Below are 19,735 nucleotides of genomic sequence, written 5' to 3'. Positions count from 1 at the left end.
GGCTCAAATCCTAAGGCCCGCATTGCAATCATGTCTCCACCCGGCGCCCCCGGCCGGGACCTCCCAGCTTTACCGGTCGGCCGAGCTGCCCAACAGTAGCGCGCCGCCCGTAAGCCGCTGCTAAGGCCGCTCTCACAGATCTCTCCCCTCTGAGATGTCATGTCTGAAGTACCAAAAACCACATTCAGGGGCTGTATCCTGATTATTATTTTTGCAGTATACTTTTAAGTATATTTAGTGTATTTTAAATACAATTGGTATATTAAGCATGTTAAGTTTTTGTAGTATATTTTTAAGCATTTGCATGTGAATAACTTGTGCAGCACTCCTTGACTTTTTCATACATATATATATACTTTTTCATGATATATGGTATATACATATATACGTATATTAAAAGTTGAACAAAAAGATGTAATTTATTTCTATATTGGCCAAATCCTTTAAATAAGTGACTTTTCATCCATTATTCCTTAAATGGTCTTTACTGTGTATTATTTCTTAAAAGAACTACTCTTTTAAGTAATTTAGACTCTTTTTCAGGTAAGAGCTTGACCAATTTCAAAGTTGAACTATCAAAGCTAAAAGATAAGTGAGTGGGACTAGCCTTTTCATTGTCATCATGAGGTCTATTACCAAGATTAAAACATTTATATATAGGAAGGACAATAAACAACATGTATAAATTTAAAACCAACCTATTTCAAATGGTAATTTGTTCAGCTCTCGGTCAATGTTTTTGGCCACACGTCACCACTTGTGAGATCTTAGTTCTCTGACCAAAGATCAAAACCCGGCCCCCGACAGTGGAAGAGAAATTTCCTGATCCTCCCGACCCAGGAATCAAACCCATGTCTCCTGCTTGGCAGGTGGATTCTTTACCGCTGAGCCATGGGGGAGATCTAGTTATACGTACACAATGTAATTAGTATAATCTCCTAAACGTAAAAATATTCTTTCAATAAAGGAAACTTTCTAAAGTTTTAAAAAGAAATGCAAACTTTTTGATACCAACAAAAAGTAAATTCCCTCTGTCAGATAAATTGATAAAAGACTGGATTTTGACAAAATCAAAATGGAAAGGACTACAAAAGAGATTTAATAAAGTTCCATTTATGATTAACCTTTGAGAATAAGAGGGGCTTCCCTGGTAGCTCAGTCGGTAAAGAACCTGCCTGAAGTGCAGGAGACCCGGGTTCAAACCCTGGGTCAGGAAGATCCCCTGGAAAAGGACATGGCCAACCACTCCAGTATTCTTGCCTGGAGAATCCCATGGACAGAGGAGCCTGGAGGGCTACAGTCCATGGGATGGCAAGAATAGGACATAAGAAGAATAAACAATGAGGCATTAGAACTTTCCTTCAGCACACTGATGATATCTGTTTAGAAAAAAAACAGGAGGTCAAATTTTTCACTGTAACCATCTTCATTTAAACATTTTTGCCTACTTATCCAATTATATCAGGAAAATATTTAGATGTTAATTAGCTAGATCATTTTCATAGTTGTGTTATCCTAATACACACTGTACAAAGTTATAATATCAATCTATGTTCCTCTGTAATCTTTTTAACTGATAAGCTTTTGTCACATTGTTAGTCTCCATTATAATTTAATGAATTCTTAAATTCTACAATTGCCTACTATTTCCCTACTACTCAATATTAGCATCGCATGTAATTTATTGATCCCAAAAATTATGCTGCATTTAGAATACAGTATTTTCTGTATTTTATATTCTATCCATAGAATAAATATTCAGAAGTAAGAGACAATCTTTTCTTTTTGAATGAAGATAAAACTGTAAGAGATCTCAAACTTCTGCTTAACAATACAGAGTAACTTCAAGTTACTAGTATACTACAAGATGCATTTGTACTTCTATAATAAAAGTCAAAGTCGCTCAGTAGTGTCCGAATCTGTGCAACCCCATGGACTATATAGTCCATGGAATTCTCCAGGCCAGAATACTGGAATGGGTAGCCATTCCCTTCTCCAGAGGACCTTCCCAACCTAGGGATCGAACCCAGGTCTCCCACACTGCAGGAGGATTCTTTATCAGCTAAGCCACCAGGGAAGCCCAAGAATACTGCTGTGTGTAGCCTATCCCTTTTCCAGCGGATCTTCCCAATCCGGAAATCAAATTGGAGTCTCCTGTATTTCAGGTGGATTCTTCACCAGCTGGGCTACTTTTAAAGGGGTTTTTCAAATATTGTTGGAATTGGCACATGACCACCACAATTTTAATATTACAGTTTGGCTCACAGTCTGTGTAGTAAAGAATCTAACCTTATTCAAAGAGAGGTCTAGTTTTTGCCCTCTCTTGGGAGGTAATCTCTAAACCACTGGTAAAGTTATACCTGAGAAAGTGTCTTTTTTTTTTAAAACTTGAGGGCCTTTGAGTCACCAGACAGTGTTAGAGGCAAGGCTCACGACACGCCTGGAGGGGTTGGAGAATGAATTTTAAGATCAGCCTCCAGAGCAATCAAGTATGCTTAACACAGAGTTGTTGTCTGTAGTTACACAGAATTGCTGTTTTGTAGTTTAGTCGCTAAATCATGTCTGGCTCTGTGACCCCGTGAACTGCAGTGCACCAGGCTCCTCTATGTCCAGGCAAGAACACTGGAGTGGGTTGCCATTTCCTTCTCCAGGGGATCTTCCCGACCCAGGAATCGAACCTGTGTCTCCCACATTGCAGGCAGATTCTATACCATCTGAGCCACCAGGGAAGCCTATTCCTTAACTTGACTGTTGGCCTAATTCCTTTCATGAATGAATGATGAATCAGTAGAGCAAATATAATAAAACTATTCATTTAAAAGATTTCTTAAAACTTCACTTCTAAATCACCATTTAGATTTCTAACTGTAAAAGAAAATTCAGTCCAAAAACGTGATCTACTAGTCAAATATTTAAAAACAGATAAATTTATATGGCATATTAAGTAAATTAATGCAACATCTTAACTGTTATATCTCATGATTCTACACAAAATATAAACTAAAACAAGGAAATGGTGAACATTAGTCTTCAAAATAAAAGCATTTAAGTTTGATAATTCTACTAGATCTTCCAATAGTAACAAGAATTTTAAAAAAGAGTAGCCTAAAATAATGCATAAGTAAAGCAAACCATATAGGATCCAGTGAAATGCTGGAATGTCTATTTTTATGTCTTATTATACAATAAGAAAAAGTATTTGATCCTAAAGTTTTATACTTGAAAATAGCAGAGATGGGGTTACCATTCCTTTTACAGAATAAACAACATGCATCTCAAATAATTTTGACACTTTAAAAAACTGATAACTTTTGACCCTAATAATTTCCAGATATGATAAAAGATAAAGATAGCAAAAAGAGCTTACATTTGAAAATGCAGTCATAAAAAATATTCTGATTATCAAAATTTACTAGCTAAGCTTTTTTGCTCCCAAAGATTCATTTTCAAATCATAGAAAATAAAGGTTTTAAAACATTATAAAGCTCAAATCCCAAGTCATATTACTTTGTAAGCTTTGTAAAAAGTGACAAAAACACAATCAGTTCACTAAACAACTATTCTTTCCTTGACATCAATTCTTTTTCCGGGGGGGGGGGGGGGGGGGGGGCGTAAATCACTGCCTGTAATTAACAGACTACTTCACAAAAACCAAGAAGTATTTCTGAAAATTATGCTTAATATTTATATCCTGAGGGTCTGAAAACTAATTTTCCATTATAGTCAAGGAAAAGCAATGCAGACCTAGGTAAAATGAGTGTCTTGTAAGGGAGTAAATGTTTGCCTTCTTCTCTTCTAGGTTCTTTGGCTGGTCTAAAAATTAAACTGACACAAACCAGATAAACGGGAGAAAAACAAAATTTAATTTCATACATACAGGAACTCATGAAGATATTAGACTTCAAGAAGTGACCAAAGCATGCAGTTTTTATGCCTTTTAGATAAAGAAAACTATTATTTGTGGAGATCTGACAAAACAAAGAGGCTGGGGCTTAATCAGCCTTCTCTGCCTTGAATTTCCTATCTCTGGTGATAAAGATGACTTCTACCGTCCTTGTACTAATGTAAGGATACTTTCACTTGGAAGATTTATTTCCTGCTTCCAGGGAGACAAAGCAGGGTCAGTGTGCTTACATCATCTGTTCCTTAAGTAACTTTAATTCAAAATAATCAACACGCCAAAGTGGCCTATTTAAGGGTGGCATATTTTGCTCCACGTCACTCTCTGCTGGGGCTTTCCTGGTGGCTCAGACAGTGAAGAATCTGCCCTGCAACGCAGGAGACCTGGGTTCGATCCCTGGGTTGGGAAGTTCCTCTGGAGGAGGGCATGGCAACCTACTCCAATCTTTTTGCCTGAAGAATCCCCAGGGTCAGAGGAGCCTGGTGGGCTACAGTCTGTGTAGTCACAAAGAGTCGGACAAGACTGAGCAACTAAGCACAGCACTCTGTGCCAGCTATGGTAAGAAATTATAGTTTACGAGATGAATGAAAGAGAAGCGAAATGAAGACTCTAAATAAATGATGGAAAGCTTATTTGGATGAGTGACTGTAGAGGATCAACAGAAGAAAACTGTTAAAAAAAGTTAAAAAGTGAAAGAAAAAAAGACTGTATCACAGGTAAACAAATTAACATTAAACAAAAAGGCTTTAACAAATCAAATAATGAAGACATCATGGGGTGGGGGTGGAGGAGGAACAATACTTGCTCAACGGTCTCCTTAGAAACACACAGTAAATTTACAAAAGTTCAACAGTTGTTCTGTGGACTTGTTAGCTTTCTGAGTTAGTCAACACACCAATCCGCTTCCCTGCCTCAAGTACCAATTATTGAAGCTCTCTCCTGCTGAAGAATAATTAAACACACAGGGCCAACAAAGCAAAGGAATACTGCAATTAAGCACCACAAATAAAGTGTTTTATTATCAACTCGATGGAAAGTGGTTCTGTTTAGCCTTAAACTGAGATTATTAATATGACAAAAGGCAATCCACGCAACTGCGAATCAGCCAATAAAACAACAGGTAAGGAAGATTCTGAAAATAAACAATTAGCTCATGGTTAAATTTCTGATCATACCTAAATGCATGTGAAATTCCAGAATAAGATATTTATTTTAGTCTATCAAGGTACTATGATCATAAAAAAGCTATCAAAAAAACTCATTATTTCCCATAATACTAGAACTATCTTTTTTTATTAGGTATTAGGTCTGACCTAAGGTATTAGCTTATAGTTAACACCATAGGTTTTTTCTTCTGTATAATTAGGTTAAAACTACAATAGGCAAAGTTTGGAAAGAAAGAAAAATAATGAAATAAAGTCTGTCACTGTTTCCATTGTTTCCCCAGCTATTTGCCATCAAGTGATGTGACTGGATGCCATGATCTTATAGTTTTTTTTGAATGTTGAGTCTTAAGCACCTTTTTCACTCTCCTCTTTCACCTTTATCAAAAGGCTCTTCAGTTCCTCTCCACTTTCCTCTTCACTTTCTGCCATAAGGGTGGTGTCATCTGCATATCTGAGATTATTTATATTGATAATGTATTAGAAGAGGAAGAAAAAATATGGATAGTTGTCTCTGGTGCAGTGTTAGTCACTCAGACGTGTCCGCCTCTTTGCGACCCCATGGACTGTGGCCACCAGGCTCCTCTGTCCATGGAATTCTCCAGGCAAGAACACTGGAGTGGGCAGCCATTCCTTTCTCCAGGGGATCTTCCCGACCAGGGATGGAATCCAGGTCTCCTGCGTTGCAGGCAGATTCTTTACTGTCTGAGCCACCAGAGAAGCCCTATATATGCATTAGAAAGGTACCAGAAGGGTAAAGAAAAAGCTAATAAAATTGTCTTTATGGAAAAGACAAGAAGAGGGACGACACTGTGAATAAGAGTCCTCCATGTGTACACAGCTGAATTTGTTGAACTACTTCTGTTCTTTTATTTATGAATTTAATTTTTACTTTTATCAAATATGTGTACTAGAACAAATATTACAAAAGAGTTTATATGATAAAAGCAGATCTCGGCACCCAAACTCAGTCTTTAAACAGTTCTTACTTCAATGTGGTTGCCACCACAACACTAGACAACATGTTTATATTACTACTTGAAAAATAAACTGACTGGCCTCTAATGTGAAACCTTAAGAATTTATCTCTAAAATTCTTCCCTTTTCTGTTCTCTCAATGTTTGAAATATATGCTATTAGTTTTAATTCTTGTTTAAATATCTTTGAACTTTAAATACTAAACTTATATCTGTATTGCTTGTTTGGCAACTTGGCACTATCTCTTTTTGTATATATTTTGAAACGTTAGATCTTATTCTTTTATTTTTTATTATTTAAAAATATTTTAATTTTATTGGAGAATAGTTGACTTACAATGCTGTGTTAGTTTCAGGTGTACAGCTAAGTGATTCAGTTATATACACATTCACTCTTCTAATTTTTAAAAAAATTTGATTCTCCATTTTGAAAGAAAGCTTTTGAAAAAAAAAAAAGAAAGCTTTTGGGGCTCGTAATGTGTCCCCCCCCGCCTTCTCTGCCAGCTTCATTTTTCCTTTTATTGGTACAGTTGTTATATTTTGCCCTCCAACAATAGCCTTCTTGGTTCTGCCCATTTCTGTCCTGTCCAAAGGGTGACTCAAAATTGAATATCAATAAACACTATTTATATTTTTATTACTATGTAAATATTGTACAAGGAAACATAATCCTGGCACAATTTGTTTTTTACTCTATATGTCTAATGTCACAACCTTAGAACCACTTGAAAAAGACTGTTCTTAGAACCAAGATTAAATGGATTCTTTATTACACTCTATCAATTTCTTAACACCACGATATATTCTAATTTGGTTCATAGTTAGACATCTTTCTTTATTCACTCATTCATTCATTTTGCTTCCCATGACATTTTAAAACTGTCTTTATTTTTCTGACACTATTATTCTTTGTTATATCATCAAATTTTCCCCAAACTCTTCATGATACCACTTATTCTATATAGTTCTCATTTTTCTTCCTAAGATCGCCCACCTAAAACCCTCTTTTCTCTTGCTTCAATCTTGAATGACTGCTTTCTAGGACTTCTGAACAGTTATTAACTTAAGCCTTCTTTTCATTTTCATCTGGGTTGACTTAACTTTTTCCTAAACTTCTGTCTTCCGTGTCCTCAGTTCACATTACTTTGCTGCAACCTTAAATAACTACCTAAATGATGGTAAACACCAAGTTAAACTTTCTGGGTCCATGCATGTCTATAAATTCTATCCTCATAATGAATCATTTGACAGTAAAGAATTCTGGGTTAAAAATTATTTTTCTTAAGAAAATTGAAAACACAGTCCCATTTTCATCTAACATACAGTATGACTGGTAAGATGCCAGTCTGACATTCATTTCTTTAAAATTTACTTGTTTTTTTTCCTCTCCCTGGAAGTTTTCTGAATCATCTCTTCACCGATGGAATTCTAAAATTTCACAATAACATATCTAAGTTATAATGCTTTGTACTTGCTGTACTAGATAATAAACAGGTGGGTCTGAAGCCCAAAACTCGAATGAGTTGGTCTGAAGCCTGAAACTACCACTGTCCTTTGCACTTCCCGTATTAAGTAATAAGTTAGTTGGAAGTCTGAAGCTAGCATAAACTGTTAACTCCCATCTCTAAAATCAACCATGGAGAAGCTGCAGAAGCTAAAGGGATGTGTGAATCTCTGGAACCAAACTAATGAGAGGAAAGCCTTGATGAAATATAAGGAAAAAAAGACAAATCAACAGCTGAATTGAAATTTTAATACATTTCTCTTAGCAACCAATAGACCAAACACATAAAATATGACCAGAAAAAAACAAAACAATCAATAACTTGAGCTAACAGATATACTGAATGCAGAACCAGACAGCCAGCTAAGAATAAACCTTTATAAAAACAGACACTGTGCCAGATTGGCAAACTTTATATGTAAAGGGCCAAATAGTAAGATATTTTAGACTTTGTGGGCCAAACAGTCTCTGTCACAATTCACAAAAGCAATCATAGACAATTTGAAAATGAATGAGCATGGCTGTGTTTCAATAAAATTTTATTTATAGACAGAGATTTGAATCTCATCTATTTTTCACCTGTTACAAAATATTAACCATTGGATTTCTTTCAAGCACTTAGAAGTATAAAGACCATTTTAGTAAAGGATGTATAAAAACAGATGGCAGTGAGCCCTGTTTAGTCCTTAGACAATAGTTGCCAATTCCCATTTTAGTTCATAAAAGAAGTTTCAATACAATTCAAAGAAATATACTGAACATACTATGTTTTCTATAATAAAATTAGAAATGATAAAAAAAAGAATATCTAATGTTTGACAACTAAACTTTTAAAGCTACTAAATAATCCTGGAGTTAAAATGGAAACTTTTTCAAAATGATACATGTACCGCAATGTTCCTAGCAGTACTATTTACAACAGCCAAGACGTGGGCACAATCTAAATGTCCATCAACAGATGAATGAATAAAGAAGTTGTAAGACACACACACACACACACACACACACACACACACGAATATTATTCAGCCATCAGAAAAAGAATGAAATAATACCATTTGCAGCAACACAGATGGATCTACAGATTACCATATTAAATGAAGAAAGTCAGAAAGAGAAACATTAAGTATCATATGATATCACTTACATGCGGAATCTCAAGTATGATATAAATGAACTTATGTACAAAACAGAAACAGATTCATAGACATAGGAAACAAACTTACGGTTATCAAAGGCAAAAGAAGGAGGGATAAATTAAGGGTTTGGAATAAGCAGATACAAATTGCTATACAGACATAAAATAGATAAACTACTGTACAGCCCAAGGAACTCTATTCAATATCTTGTAATAAACTATAATGGAAAACAATCTGAAAAAGAGGATATATGTACACATATATAAATACACATATAAATGTAACTGAATCACTTTGCTGTGCATCAGAAACACAATACTGTAATTCAACTGTACTTCAAAAGTAAATAAATAAAATTTTTGAAATCATAAGGAAAATGCAAAAACATTTGGATATAATGCAAATGAAAAACACGAGTTGAAAACTTGTGGGATCCAGCTTTAGCACTTAAAGATAAATTTACAGTTGAAAATACATTTATGAGGAAATAGCAGATTTTAAAATATGTGAGTTAATTATCTGACTGAAAAAAAAAAAAGCAAATCCAAACCCCAAAATTAGTGTGAGAGGAATAAAGTACCTGAATTGACCATAAGGATTAAAGATAGTGAGATAATATACAAAGACATGCCTAGTCCCCACTACTGATCCAGGTCCAGATGACTTCACAGGTGAGGTCAACTAAACTATTAAGAAAAAATTTATTCCACAAAACAGCAAAAGAATGAGAGTTCCTCAGTTCATTTTAAGTAGCTAGTGAATGAAATCTTGATTCCAAAAGTAAAATTAGAAAATCACCACTTTATAACTATCATTGTAATAACAATTTCAGGAAAGAATCATCAAAATAGATGTTAAAACTAGTACGTTAAAGTTTGAGAATTAAAATACTATTAGTGAGGCCTCAAAGTATCACTCCACAAAATATTTACTAGTTGCAAAGAGAGAAACAGTAAATTTACAGTGGAAAATCTGGCAAATATAACCTAAAGTGATCAAATTTAACACATTACAAGTAACAGGACAAATCAACATCCTTTGCCTTCTGAAAAAACACACTAAGAACAACATAGCTTCTGTGGTATTCACTTAAATCTAGTTATAAGAAACAGATAAACTCAAAGTAAGGGATATCCTACACAGTAACATGTCTATATTCTTTCAAAATGTCAATATCATGAATCAAAAAGACTGAAGCAACACTTCAGATTAACTTCCAGATTTTGCTAATTATGCTACAGTAATGTCAAATGTCTTTGTTTTTAGACAATATACTCTAAAGTATTTAGGGGTTAAAGAATAAAGTAAAATAATATATCAATGAAGTTGCAAGGAATCTCCTTGACATACAATTAAGAAGGGAAAATTAATAATATAGTGGAGAGCTGGGCTGAAAATCATGCTAAGCAAATGCTGATTCAGAAGGATAAAAAAGGAAAATAGAGAGGTATACATATATCTGCAGAAAGTAACATATAGATATATAAAGAGAGAAAAGACTATAAATGAAAAATAAAACAATGAAGCAAATGTGAAATGCCTGGTTAATGACTATATAAGTTTTTTTTTTTATAGTACTCTGCAACCTTTCTGTGTTTGTGTTGAAGTTTTAAAAAATAAGATATCAATGAAATTCACCACATTAGTACAAAAACAAAAAAGAAAATCTTTATAAAGTAAAAATCAAAGTACGTACAAACTACAGTAAGCTTATCAGAGAGAGAATGTGGTAATATAAAAAAGTCATCTGCACAGTGATTTACAACCAAAAAGTATTTGCATTTTTTATAATCTTGCGTGCATTTTAAGTTGCTTCAGTCATGTCCAATTCTTTATGACCTATTGATTGTGGCCTGCCAGGCTCCTCTGTCCCTGGGATTCTCCAGGCAAGAATAACGAAGTGCATTGCCATGCCCTCCTCCAGGGGATCTTCCCAACCCAGGGATTGAACCTGCGTCTCCTGCACTACAGGCAGATTCTTTACCACTGAGCCACTAGGGAAACCTAAAGGAATAAGTGAAGGTATTTTATACTTCTTATTCTTAGTTTATCTAAAAGAATTTATTTAAAGTAGAAACAGTAACAATATATTGGGTGATTACAGCATATAATTAAGTAAAATGAAAGATGAGGGCTGTTTTGATGGCCCAGTGGTGAAGAATCCGCTTGCCAATGCAGGAGATATGGGTTTCACCCTTGGTCTGGGAAGATCCTACATGCCATGGGACAATTAAGACCACACAACGACTGAGCCTCTGCGCTAGAGCCCGAGACACACAACTACTGAAGTTGTCCGCCTGGAACCTGTGCTTTCCAACAAGAGAAGCCGCAGCAATAAGAAGTCCATGCAACACGCCTGGAGCGTAGCCGCCACTCACCACATCTACAGAAAACCCACTCACCAGTGAAGATCCAAACAAATGCTTAATTTTTTTTAGAAAAGGAAAGATAACAATGTCCCAAGGGACAGGAAGGACAAATTGGGAATGCTCTGTTTAAGCTTCCTCGGTGGCTCAGATGGTAAAGCGTCTGTCTACAATGCAGGAGACCTGGGTTCAATCCCTGGGTTGGGAAGATCTCCTGGAGAAGGAAATGGCAACCCACTCCAGTACTCTTGCCTAGAAAATCCCATGGACAGAGAAGCTTGGTAGGCTACAGTCCATGGGGTTGCAAAGAGTCAGACACGACTGAGTAACTTCACCTTCACTGTTTGAGCTACCTGCACTATACATGAAGCGGTATAGTTATTTGGAGGTGGACTTAACAAAGTTGTAAATATAGATTGCAACCACTAAGGATGTTTTTAAACTATGAGAAACTAACAGAGGAGATAAAGCAATCACATAAAATGCTCAACTAAAACCAGAGAAGGCAAAAAAAATGAGAGGGGAAAAAATAAAAACAAAGAACGAGTCAGTGAATACAGAACAGTTTATGAACAAGATACTTATTAATTCAACCCACTTAATCATCCCTTGAAGTGTGAAAGGTAATGGTCTACATATACCAATTAAAAGACACTGTTCAGAGTGGGTTAAAAAAAAAAAAAAAAAGACCTAACTGTATGTGGTCTATAAAAAATCCACTTTAAAGGAATGGGCAAAAAAGTTAACACTCATAGAAGAACACTCATAAAAGAAGTGAATGGCTAACAAGCTCATGAGAGGGGAACCACTACTACCAGTCATCAGGTCAATGGAAATTAAAACTATAATAAGATACTACTAGCCATTCTAGTTATACTTACTAGCATGGCTAACAGCAAAGTGTTAGCAAGGATGTGAGGCAACCTGAACTCTTAATAACAAAGCTGGTCAGAGTGTAAAGTGGTGCAACATTTTGCAAAAGAACCAAGTTAAATACACACACACCCAATTTTACTCTGAAGCATGGTGTACAATGAAACAAACATCTACACAAAGACACACACACATGTCTATAGTAGCTTTATTCATAATAGCTCCAAAATGAAAAGAATCTAAATGTCTATCAACATGAGGATGGACTTTTAAATATAGTGACATATTCACACAATGGAATACTCTCATTAAGAAAGAAGAAAAACGTACTGATACATAGAAAATAGATACCAATAAATCTAAAAACCCATTTTGCTGAATAAAAGCCAGACATCAAAGAGCTTATGCTGTACATCATTGTATTAGCACTGAGTCATGTCCAACTCTTCTGCGACCCCTTGGACTATAGCCCTCCAGGCTCCTTTGTTGATGAGATTTTCTAGGCAAAAACACTGGACTGGGTTGCCATTTCCTTCTCCAAGGGATCTTCCCGACCCAGGGATCGAACCTCAGTCTCCTGCATTGGCTGGCGGACTGTTTACCACTGGGCCATCAGGGAAGCTCATGCTGTATACACGCAGCATGAATATTTTATTCCATTTATATGAAGTTCAAAATATGCAAAATTAATCTGTGGTGATAGAAGTCAAGAGTTGCCTAGACTGGGTCTAGAAAAGGGCAACAGGAAACAGGGGGATAAGTTTGTCAAATTTACTGCACTGTACCCTTAAGATCCATGCATTTCACTCTATGTAAATTACAGCTCAGTTTAAAAGAAGAAAAAAAAAAAAAATTCCTGGCAAAGGCCTTCAGTATTTTCTGTAGTTCAAGTACAGCAAGTAGCAGATGAATTTTCTTCTGCAAAGGGTCAGAAAGTAAATCTTTTAGAATTTGCTGTCATATGGTGGCTGCTATAACCCTTCTGTCATTGTATCAAAGTATCCAGACAATATGCAAACTAAAGAGCATGGCTATGTTCCACTAAAACTATTTACAAAAACAGGTGGCAAGCTGGATCTGGTCCACAGGCTGTATGTAGTCTGCTAACTCCTGGTGGAGCAAACAGAAAATCAATCTTCAAAATTAATTTAGCTTAATTTCTAATTCAGAGTCAAATTAAAAAAAAATTAATTTAAATACGATGCATTGTTCTTTCCTATATGGTGACAGGCAATGATAATTATTAGAAGCTGATTATAATCCTTCCTAGACTTGTTTTTCTACACTCATGGAATCATTTTAAAATAGAAAGACCAACCAGAAAATCCCTAATATGGTTGATATGCAAGATCATCATTTTAGAAAATCATTTAACAGTTATAATAGTATCCTGAAAAATTATCTAGGAATGTGAGAAATATTTAAGATAAACTGGCTAGTAAATAATTAAAGTATGAACTGGAAATTTAAAATATACTTAGGTACACACATAAAAAGCTATGTTACCCACAGTGGTGATGCTTTGATTTATCTGGTATAATAAAGGTTTTGAAACACGTTCAGTATCACTCATAATCACCTGGTTTGTTCTTTCTCTAAAAGAACTGAAAATTAAGAACAGCAATCCCTTCTTGATGTTTTTAAAAGCATTTCAGAATACTAAGTAACGAAATAAAACAAGCATTTTCTGAGAAGTACCAAAAGCTAATTTCCTTGCCTAATTTAAACAAAGCTCAAAAATTTATATCTTGCAAGAACATCCAGGGTACACAACTAGGTATAAATAAATCTCAAACATGGCACATGTAAGCTGCCTGAAAATGTTTATCCATCTTCAAGAAAATCCCAATCTAAAAAATGAACTTAATCCTCTCTCACCATGGTATATACCTATCAGAAGAAACACCAGCAAAACTAGAAGGCTTGGGTTCCAGTATAAGTTAGCCACCTAATTGGCGGTGTGAGAATCTGGCATCCACTCATTCACAAGGCATTTCTGAGAGCTTAGTATGTGCCAGACACTGGAAACACAGTAGTGAAGGAAATATCAAAAATTCCTGCCCTCATGACACACTCCAGTGAGTCACTTAATCTCTAAAAACAATTTAGTGTTCTTTCTCTAAGATAATGGATTTCATATTTAAGGGTATTTTCAAGTCCCTAAAATAAGATCCATATTACTTTCCTGCATCCCGGAAAGCAACTGATGGAGCATCACCTGAATTCCACTCTTTCACTGGCTAAAATGCTTTCCTGTGTCATCACGTTCAAAGAGAAAAAAAAAAGTAACAGACATTCTTGAAGGACTTATTTTAAATTTGCTAATTTTGTTTTATAAAATTTAGAGGAAATATGAGCCTTATTGGCCTATTACTTGGTAACTAAACTTCCTTGGATGGAATCCAAGAAAGAAGCAGAACAACCTTATGAGAATGTTCTTCATACAATGAATAATTTTACAGACATTTCCAGTACTGCCTAGTGAATCAACTAATCAGCTCATCTTTTCTTCAGACTAGAATTTGATCTTTCTTTCCAAAGTGCTTACTGCAACACAGGTAGTTAAGAAATCCAAATTGTGTATTCAAATCTAGTCCCTTGTGCCCTACATTTAAATTTTTCTTTTATTTATCATCAAGATATATATTTTCCCCACAACAAAACAGGCATGACAGTCCTTCAAGCATAACTCCTCAATTCCCAAGTGGTAAATTTTTAAAATGTCTCATGTATTCATTTTTCCCATACGAACTCTAGAATCACAAATTACATTTCTGGTAAGACCAAAGCAATGCTCACTTTAAATATCCCTTCCTTCATAGGCCCCTACCGAAACACCAAAAGGGATCCAATAAATAAGCCTGCAGTTTCTAATCTATGAGTATTCATTCCCAAATGAGAAACTGACATAAGTATCTACCAAAAAAAAAAAAAAAAGGTATATCCCACCAAAAGCCACTTCTCCATTTATTTTCAACTCATAAAATATATTCAAAGTTTGCTAAAGCAAGCTAACACCATTCAACTTCAAGACAGTATAAGCAGTAGTTCCCAAATACGCTAATCTTGAGCAACCTACCATTAATCTAAAACGCTGTTCACTATATGTATGCTTTTATCTTAAGATGGTTTAAGAATATGAGCACCACCATCAGATTTAATAAGTCCAAATGCAGAAGTATTGAAATTGTTAGCAAGAGATGATGGACAGAAAGCAGAACAGCTTTACATAAAATACATGCAATGTTCACATGAACTATTTCTATTTTTTACAGTAATCTGAACTGTAAGTGGCCTTTAGAACTAGATTTTCAATTCAGGTATATGAAATACCAAATTGCTAAAAGAAATCTTAAACTTCCATCTATATTTTAAAAGTCTCATATTAATGAACTTGATTTATATTTCGGAATCCAATAAATGAAACGACTTTGATAAAACTGAAATGACATAACTTAGAAGAATCATTATTGTAAAAAATTAATTATCCAGCTCTCCTGCTGTTCATCTTGTAGACAGTACCCTCCTCATTACTGGCAGCGAGGTAAAAACAAAAAAAAAAGTCTGGTTTTGGAACCACAAAGACATGGGTTTGAATTCTGAGGCACCATGCCTTAAACATTAACTTTCTGAACCTATTTTTTCATCTCTAAAATGGGAATACTAATACCTAATTTGAATGAATGTTTTAATGATTAGTGAGATATATGTAAAGCAGCTTGCATATAACAGGAACTGAAGAAACTTTAGCTGCTATTTTTATTTTATTACTCATAAATGTATCCAAGAGAAGATAAAAGGAAGGACATGACAGGAAAATAAATTAGAGCCAAGGTCACATGTAAGTGTAAAAACAAAACAAGACAAAAACAAATACACTGACAGTTCAAGTGAAACTTTTTCTTCACATTTTATAGAAACAAGATAATATTGTAACCACTCTTTATACAAACATAAAACCCAAAACTAGCTACAGGTCTACTAATGGTGGAGCTAAATAAAAACAAAATATTATTACCATACAGTAAAACAGGTAATTTCATGAACAGGTGAGGTGATTTCACCATTGGGAAAAAAAGGCTAAAACTAAGATTTTTAAATGCTTATGGAAGGATATTAAAAGATTCCTACCTTTAAACCGACTGCTATAAGATCTGTAACAACACTGTATGGAAAAAGTAAAAAGAGAAAATGGAAAACAAAGTTAGAAACAAGTTTTTAAAAGACAGAGATAATAAGATAAAGAAAAAAGAAAAAGCATTATAATAAATAATAAAAATAAGAATGCGACAAGTTGTGAAATGTTAATACAAAGAAAAGTGGATGGGACAGTCTAGCCAACAGAGTGTAAAAGCAAAGCTTTAACAGCAATGTAAGAAACAAATAATAAATCAAATTCTCTTTCAGTATTTAGAAAAATAATTGTTTCAATAAAATGAAAGTGGGTTTATCCATTTACCTCTATTTAACAAATCCAACCAAGCCTTATAATCACCAAAGTTCCTTCTTTTAAATCACTGGCATGAGTAACCATACTTAAGTTTTAAATGAAACAAAACCAGTGAGTGGATTTTATAGAAATATAAAATATCTTGAAAATTTGCATCCACCACAAAAATGGCTCAGCAAAATATAGCTAAGAAAGTCTTAGAACTAAAATAATTACAAACATCAAACTTAAGACATCAAAATTGTCAAAGATTTGCTTTTAAAAAAGTTCTACTGCATCATATCTGTGATTAAATTACCTCAGAAAGAAATGAACATACACACACATACACACAAGGACAGTTGACAACTGAGGTGGAACTAGAAAGATATGTTGACTGGAGGTTTATTTTTTTTTTAACTATCCAAAATAATGAAAAAGGACCTTTTTTCAGGCTATGGAAAAATGTAGAAATTTAATTAGCCTCCTGAAAGCATAAACTCACTGAGTTAAAAATCATATCCCTTAACATCAAGATGTAAAAAAACCCTATATAGTTCTTCCAAACAAAAATCCATCTCTTCTAACCCCAAAGAAACCATTTTCAATTAGTTTGTCTCGATATCTTCTAAAAGAAAGCTCTAATAAAATTCTATATATTGTTAATAACCTATATCATTACTTAATAGAAGTAAACAAATTTATATTTGTCTAATGACACAAATTTGTTTTAAACAATAACGATATAGACTAAAATTTTTTTCTTATATGCTTTGGAAACTCGAATTTGGTTTGCTTTAAATTTAGATGTGATATCTCTGATATCTGTGCATAAAAAATTAGATTGTGTAAGGTACACCACAGTATTGGTCCGGAGGCAAAGAGCATGCTCCTACTTGAACTCCCAAATGAACTTACCTTCCAATATTTCTTATTGCCTCATGTACTTAAACCAATAAACTCATTCTTAGCTTTCAAACCACATTTAGGGAAAAGAAAAAGTTAATTTCTTAAATACTACCCAAAAGAGTAAGTTTGCACTTCACAGTTGCCCAAGAGTTTAACAGCCAAGATGCATAATCCAAGAGTCCTCTTTATAACACTGTCAAGTTTCCAATACAAAAAGCTAGCCTGCTTTCACGTCTCACGTCAAACCACTAAAGACAATTCACCATACATAATGAAATACTACCTTCACAGCCTTCCTCAACTGAAACACTGGCATACTCACACAAATAATAAAGATAGCAAAATTTTGCGCCCATAGAAAGTGTAGTTGAAAAAAGGTGATGTAAAATCAGTTTTTAACAATGCTCTGAGAAGCTTCAGTTAAACAATAAAAACAGCTTCAATTAAATCTTAATACTTTAGAGAACATCACAATAAGTGAAATCTAAAATTGCACTTTGTCTAACGTCTGTAATAGTCTGCAATCTGCATTCAAATATATTTATAGAATTATAAAACTAGGATAAATGAAATCTAATGAAGGCAAAAATTGTTCGAAGATCCCTTTACACAGGAAGATCGTTACACAGCATGACAACAATCAACTATATGGCAACATATATGTGATTTTACTGTACAAGGAAGTTCCATATATTCTACAACCAAGAGGTTTACAGAAATTTTGCCATCAAAATCAAGTAACAGGCCAACCAAAATCTCAAGTGCATAATGAAAATAAGTAAGTGAATCTGCAGGCTCTATGAGAGTAGATTTTTTTTTTTTTTTACCTTGACGGACATATACTAGGACCTTCAACTAATTCACTAAGATCTTAATCTAGTTGTTTTCTTAATCATTCAAATACTGGTTTGGTCCCACCCCAGGACCCTGAGTCCCCAGAGAAATATTTACATCGATGACCCTAAATCTTTATTTTGGCCACAGACTTCATTCACTTTTAGAGCGTTTCAAAACGCCCCGAAAATCGCACTTTTTTTTGCATACAGAGCAGGGAATTCACGAAGTTCCTTGAGGGCGGAGGTGGGGTTGGTAAGCGGACGCATCCCTGGTCACCGAGTCCAGACGCCCGGTGTACCGTAACCCTAACAGAGCTCCCAGCACAAGCCCGGAGACCGCGTGGGGCCCCGGCTCCGGTCGCCGCCCAGACGTTTACCGGCGCGTGCCCTCGCCGTCCGCCACTCCGCGGCCACTCGTCTCCCCGCCAGGGGAAGCTCCAGCGCTCGCCCCACCTCACCGGTAAACACCAACTCCCCGAGCGGGAGGACGCCCGCCCCGAGCGCCGCCTCCGCCTCCCCCAGCGCCGCGCACCATTTTCTGAGAGGAAGTGTCTGGAGGCCGGGCCGGGCTACACCGACTCTCGGGCGGAGGGCGGACCTCGGCACCCGGGGGCTGCACGGGGCTTTCCGCCGCTTCCCGGGGCGAGGGTGTGCAGCGGCGGCAGGACTGGGGGAGGCGCCCCGAGGGGGAAAGAGCCTGTGGCGGGCCGCCTCTCCGCGATTCGGGGCTCCCCACAGGAGGCGCCCGGAAGCCCCGCCGTCGGGCCCGGCCGGGGCCGCTCCTCTGGTCGCCGGCGCCGCGCCCGGCTTCCCAGCTCCGGCGCGTCCGGCCGAGAGCTGCGGGAAAGGGGATGAGCGCAGCCCGGTGACCGCCGCGCCGCCGAGCACTTACCCATCCATGGCCCAGACGGAGGCGAGCACAGTGCGGGGACTGACGGGCTCACCGCGAGCGGAGGAGGGAGGCGGCGGCAACAGGGCGGCTCCGGGAACCGGCAAGCGGCGCCTCTCCGGAGCCCCGGCCGGTCGGAGGTGGAGAGAGAGTGGGAAACAGGGGCGGAGACCAGGGACGCTCCCGCCACCGCCGCGCCCCCGCCTTCCCCACCCCCCGAGCGCGTCCCCGCCTCGCCTCGCCCCGCCCCTCAGCGTCGACGCCCTCCCTGGGCCCCGCCTTCAGCCGCCCTCCGCCTCGGCTCCAGGGCGCCCTCTTCCTGCGGCCGCCCTAGAGACCCCGCCTCCGGGTGCCCCGCCCCGGCGCGCGCCCCCCGCCCCCGCCTGCCTCCTGTGCTCGCGGGAGCGCGCGCCTTGTGCTTCCCGCTTCGCCGCCCCCCACCCCCGCGGGCTTTGCCCGCCTTCCGGCTCCTCCGCCCGGGGCTCCCTTGGTTGGACATCTCCCTCTACCAGTGGGAAAAACGTTGGGGACCCATCCGGATAGTAGGTAGGAGTGTCCCGCGAGCGCCGCAGAGCTGCCGCGAAATTGCCCCGGGTGGGCGAGACTGTCGGCTCAGCCCCGAGCCCCGAGGCCAGGCGCCGGCTGTGGTCTTCCCCCGGCCTGGCAGCCCAGGGAAGCGCCGGTCGCCCGCCCGGTGACCCGCACCGGCTCGGTAGGTGAGGTTGGGATGAAAATGAAAGGTGAATGAG

The 19,735-nt window shown here is 37.4% G+C and overlaps 1 protein-coding gene across 2 annotated transcripts in view; it reads right to left on the bottom strand.

Moving 5' to 3' along the window:
- The window catches only part of PTBP3 (polypyrimidine tract binding protein 3), an 87,743-nt gene extending 68,626 nt beyond the window's left edge, over positions 1 to 19,117 (bottom strand). The window contains exons 1-2 of one of the 2 annotated variants that reach the window (XM_061163413.1): positions 18,990 to 19,117; positions 16,055 to 16,088 (exon numbers count right to left, since the gene is read on the bottom strand). In XM_061163413.1, the coding sequence (XP_061019396.1) occupies positions 16,055 to 16,088; positions 18,990 to 18,997 (42 nt within the window). In that variant the 5' untranslated portion in view covers positions 18,998 to 19,117. The remainder of the gene's footprint in view (positions 1 to 16,054; positions 16,089 to 18,989) is intronic. The other variant, XM_061163414.1, reaches the window with a different exon arrangement.
- Positions 19,118 to 19,735: the final 618 nt, after the last annotated feature.

This window comes from Dama dama, chromosome 16 (genome assembly GCF_033118175.1).
Source record: "Dama dama isolate Ldn47 chromosome 16, ASM3311817v1, whole genome shotgun sequence".
Classification (NCBI taxonomy): domain Eukaryota; kingdom Metazoa; phylum Chordata; class Mammalia; order Artiodactyla; family Cervidae; genus Dama; species Dama dama.
The sequence above is the reverse complement of the archived record's forward strand: the minus strand, read 5'-3'. Positions and strand labels throughout refer to the sequence as shown.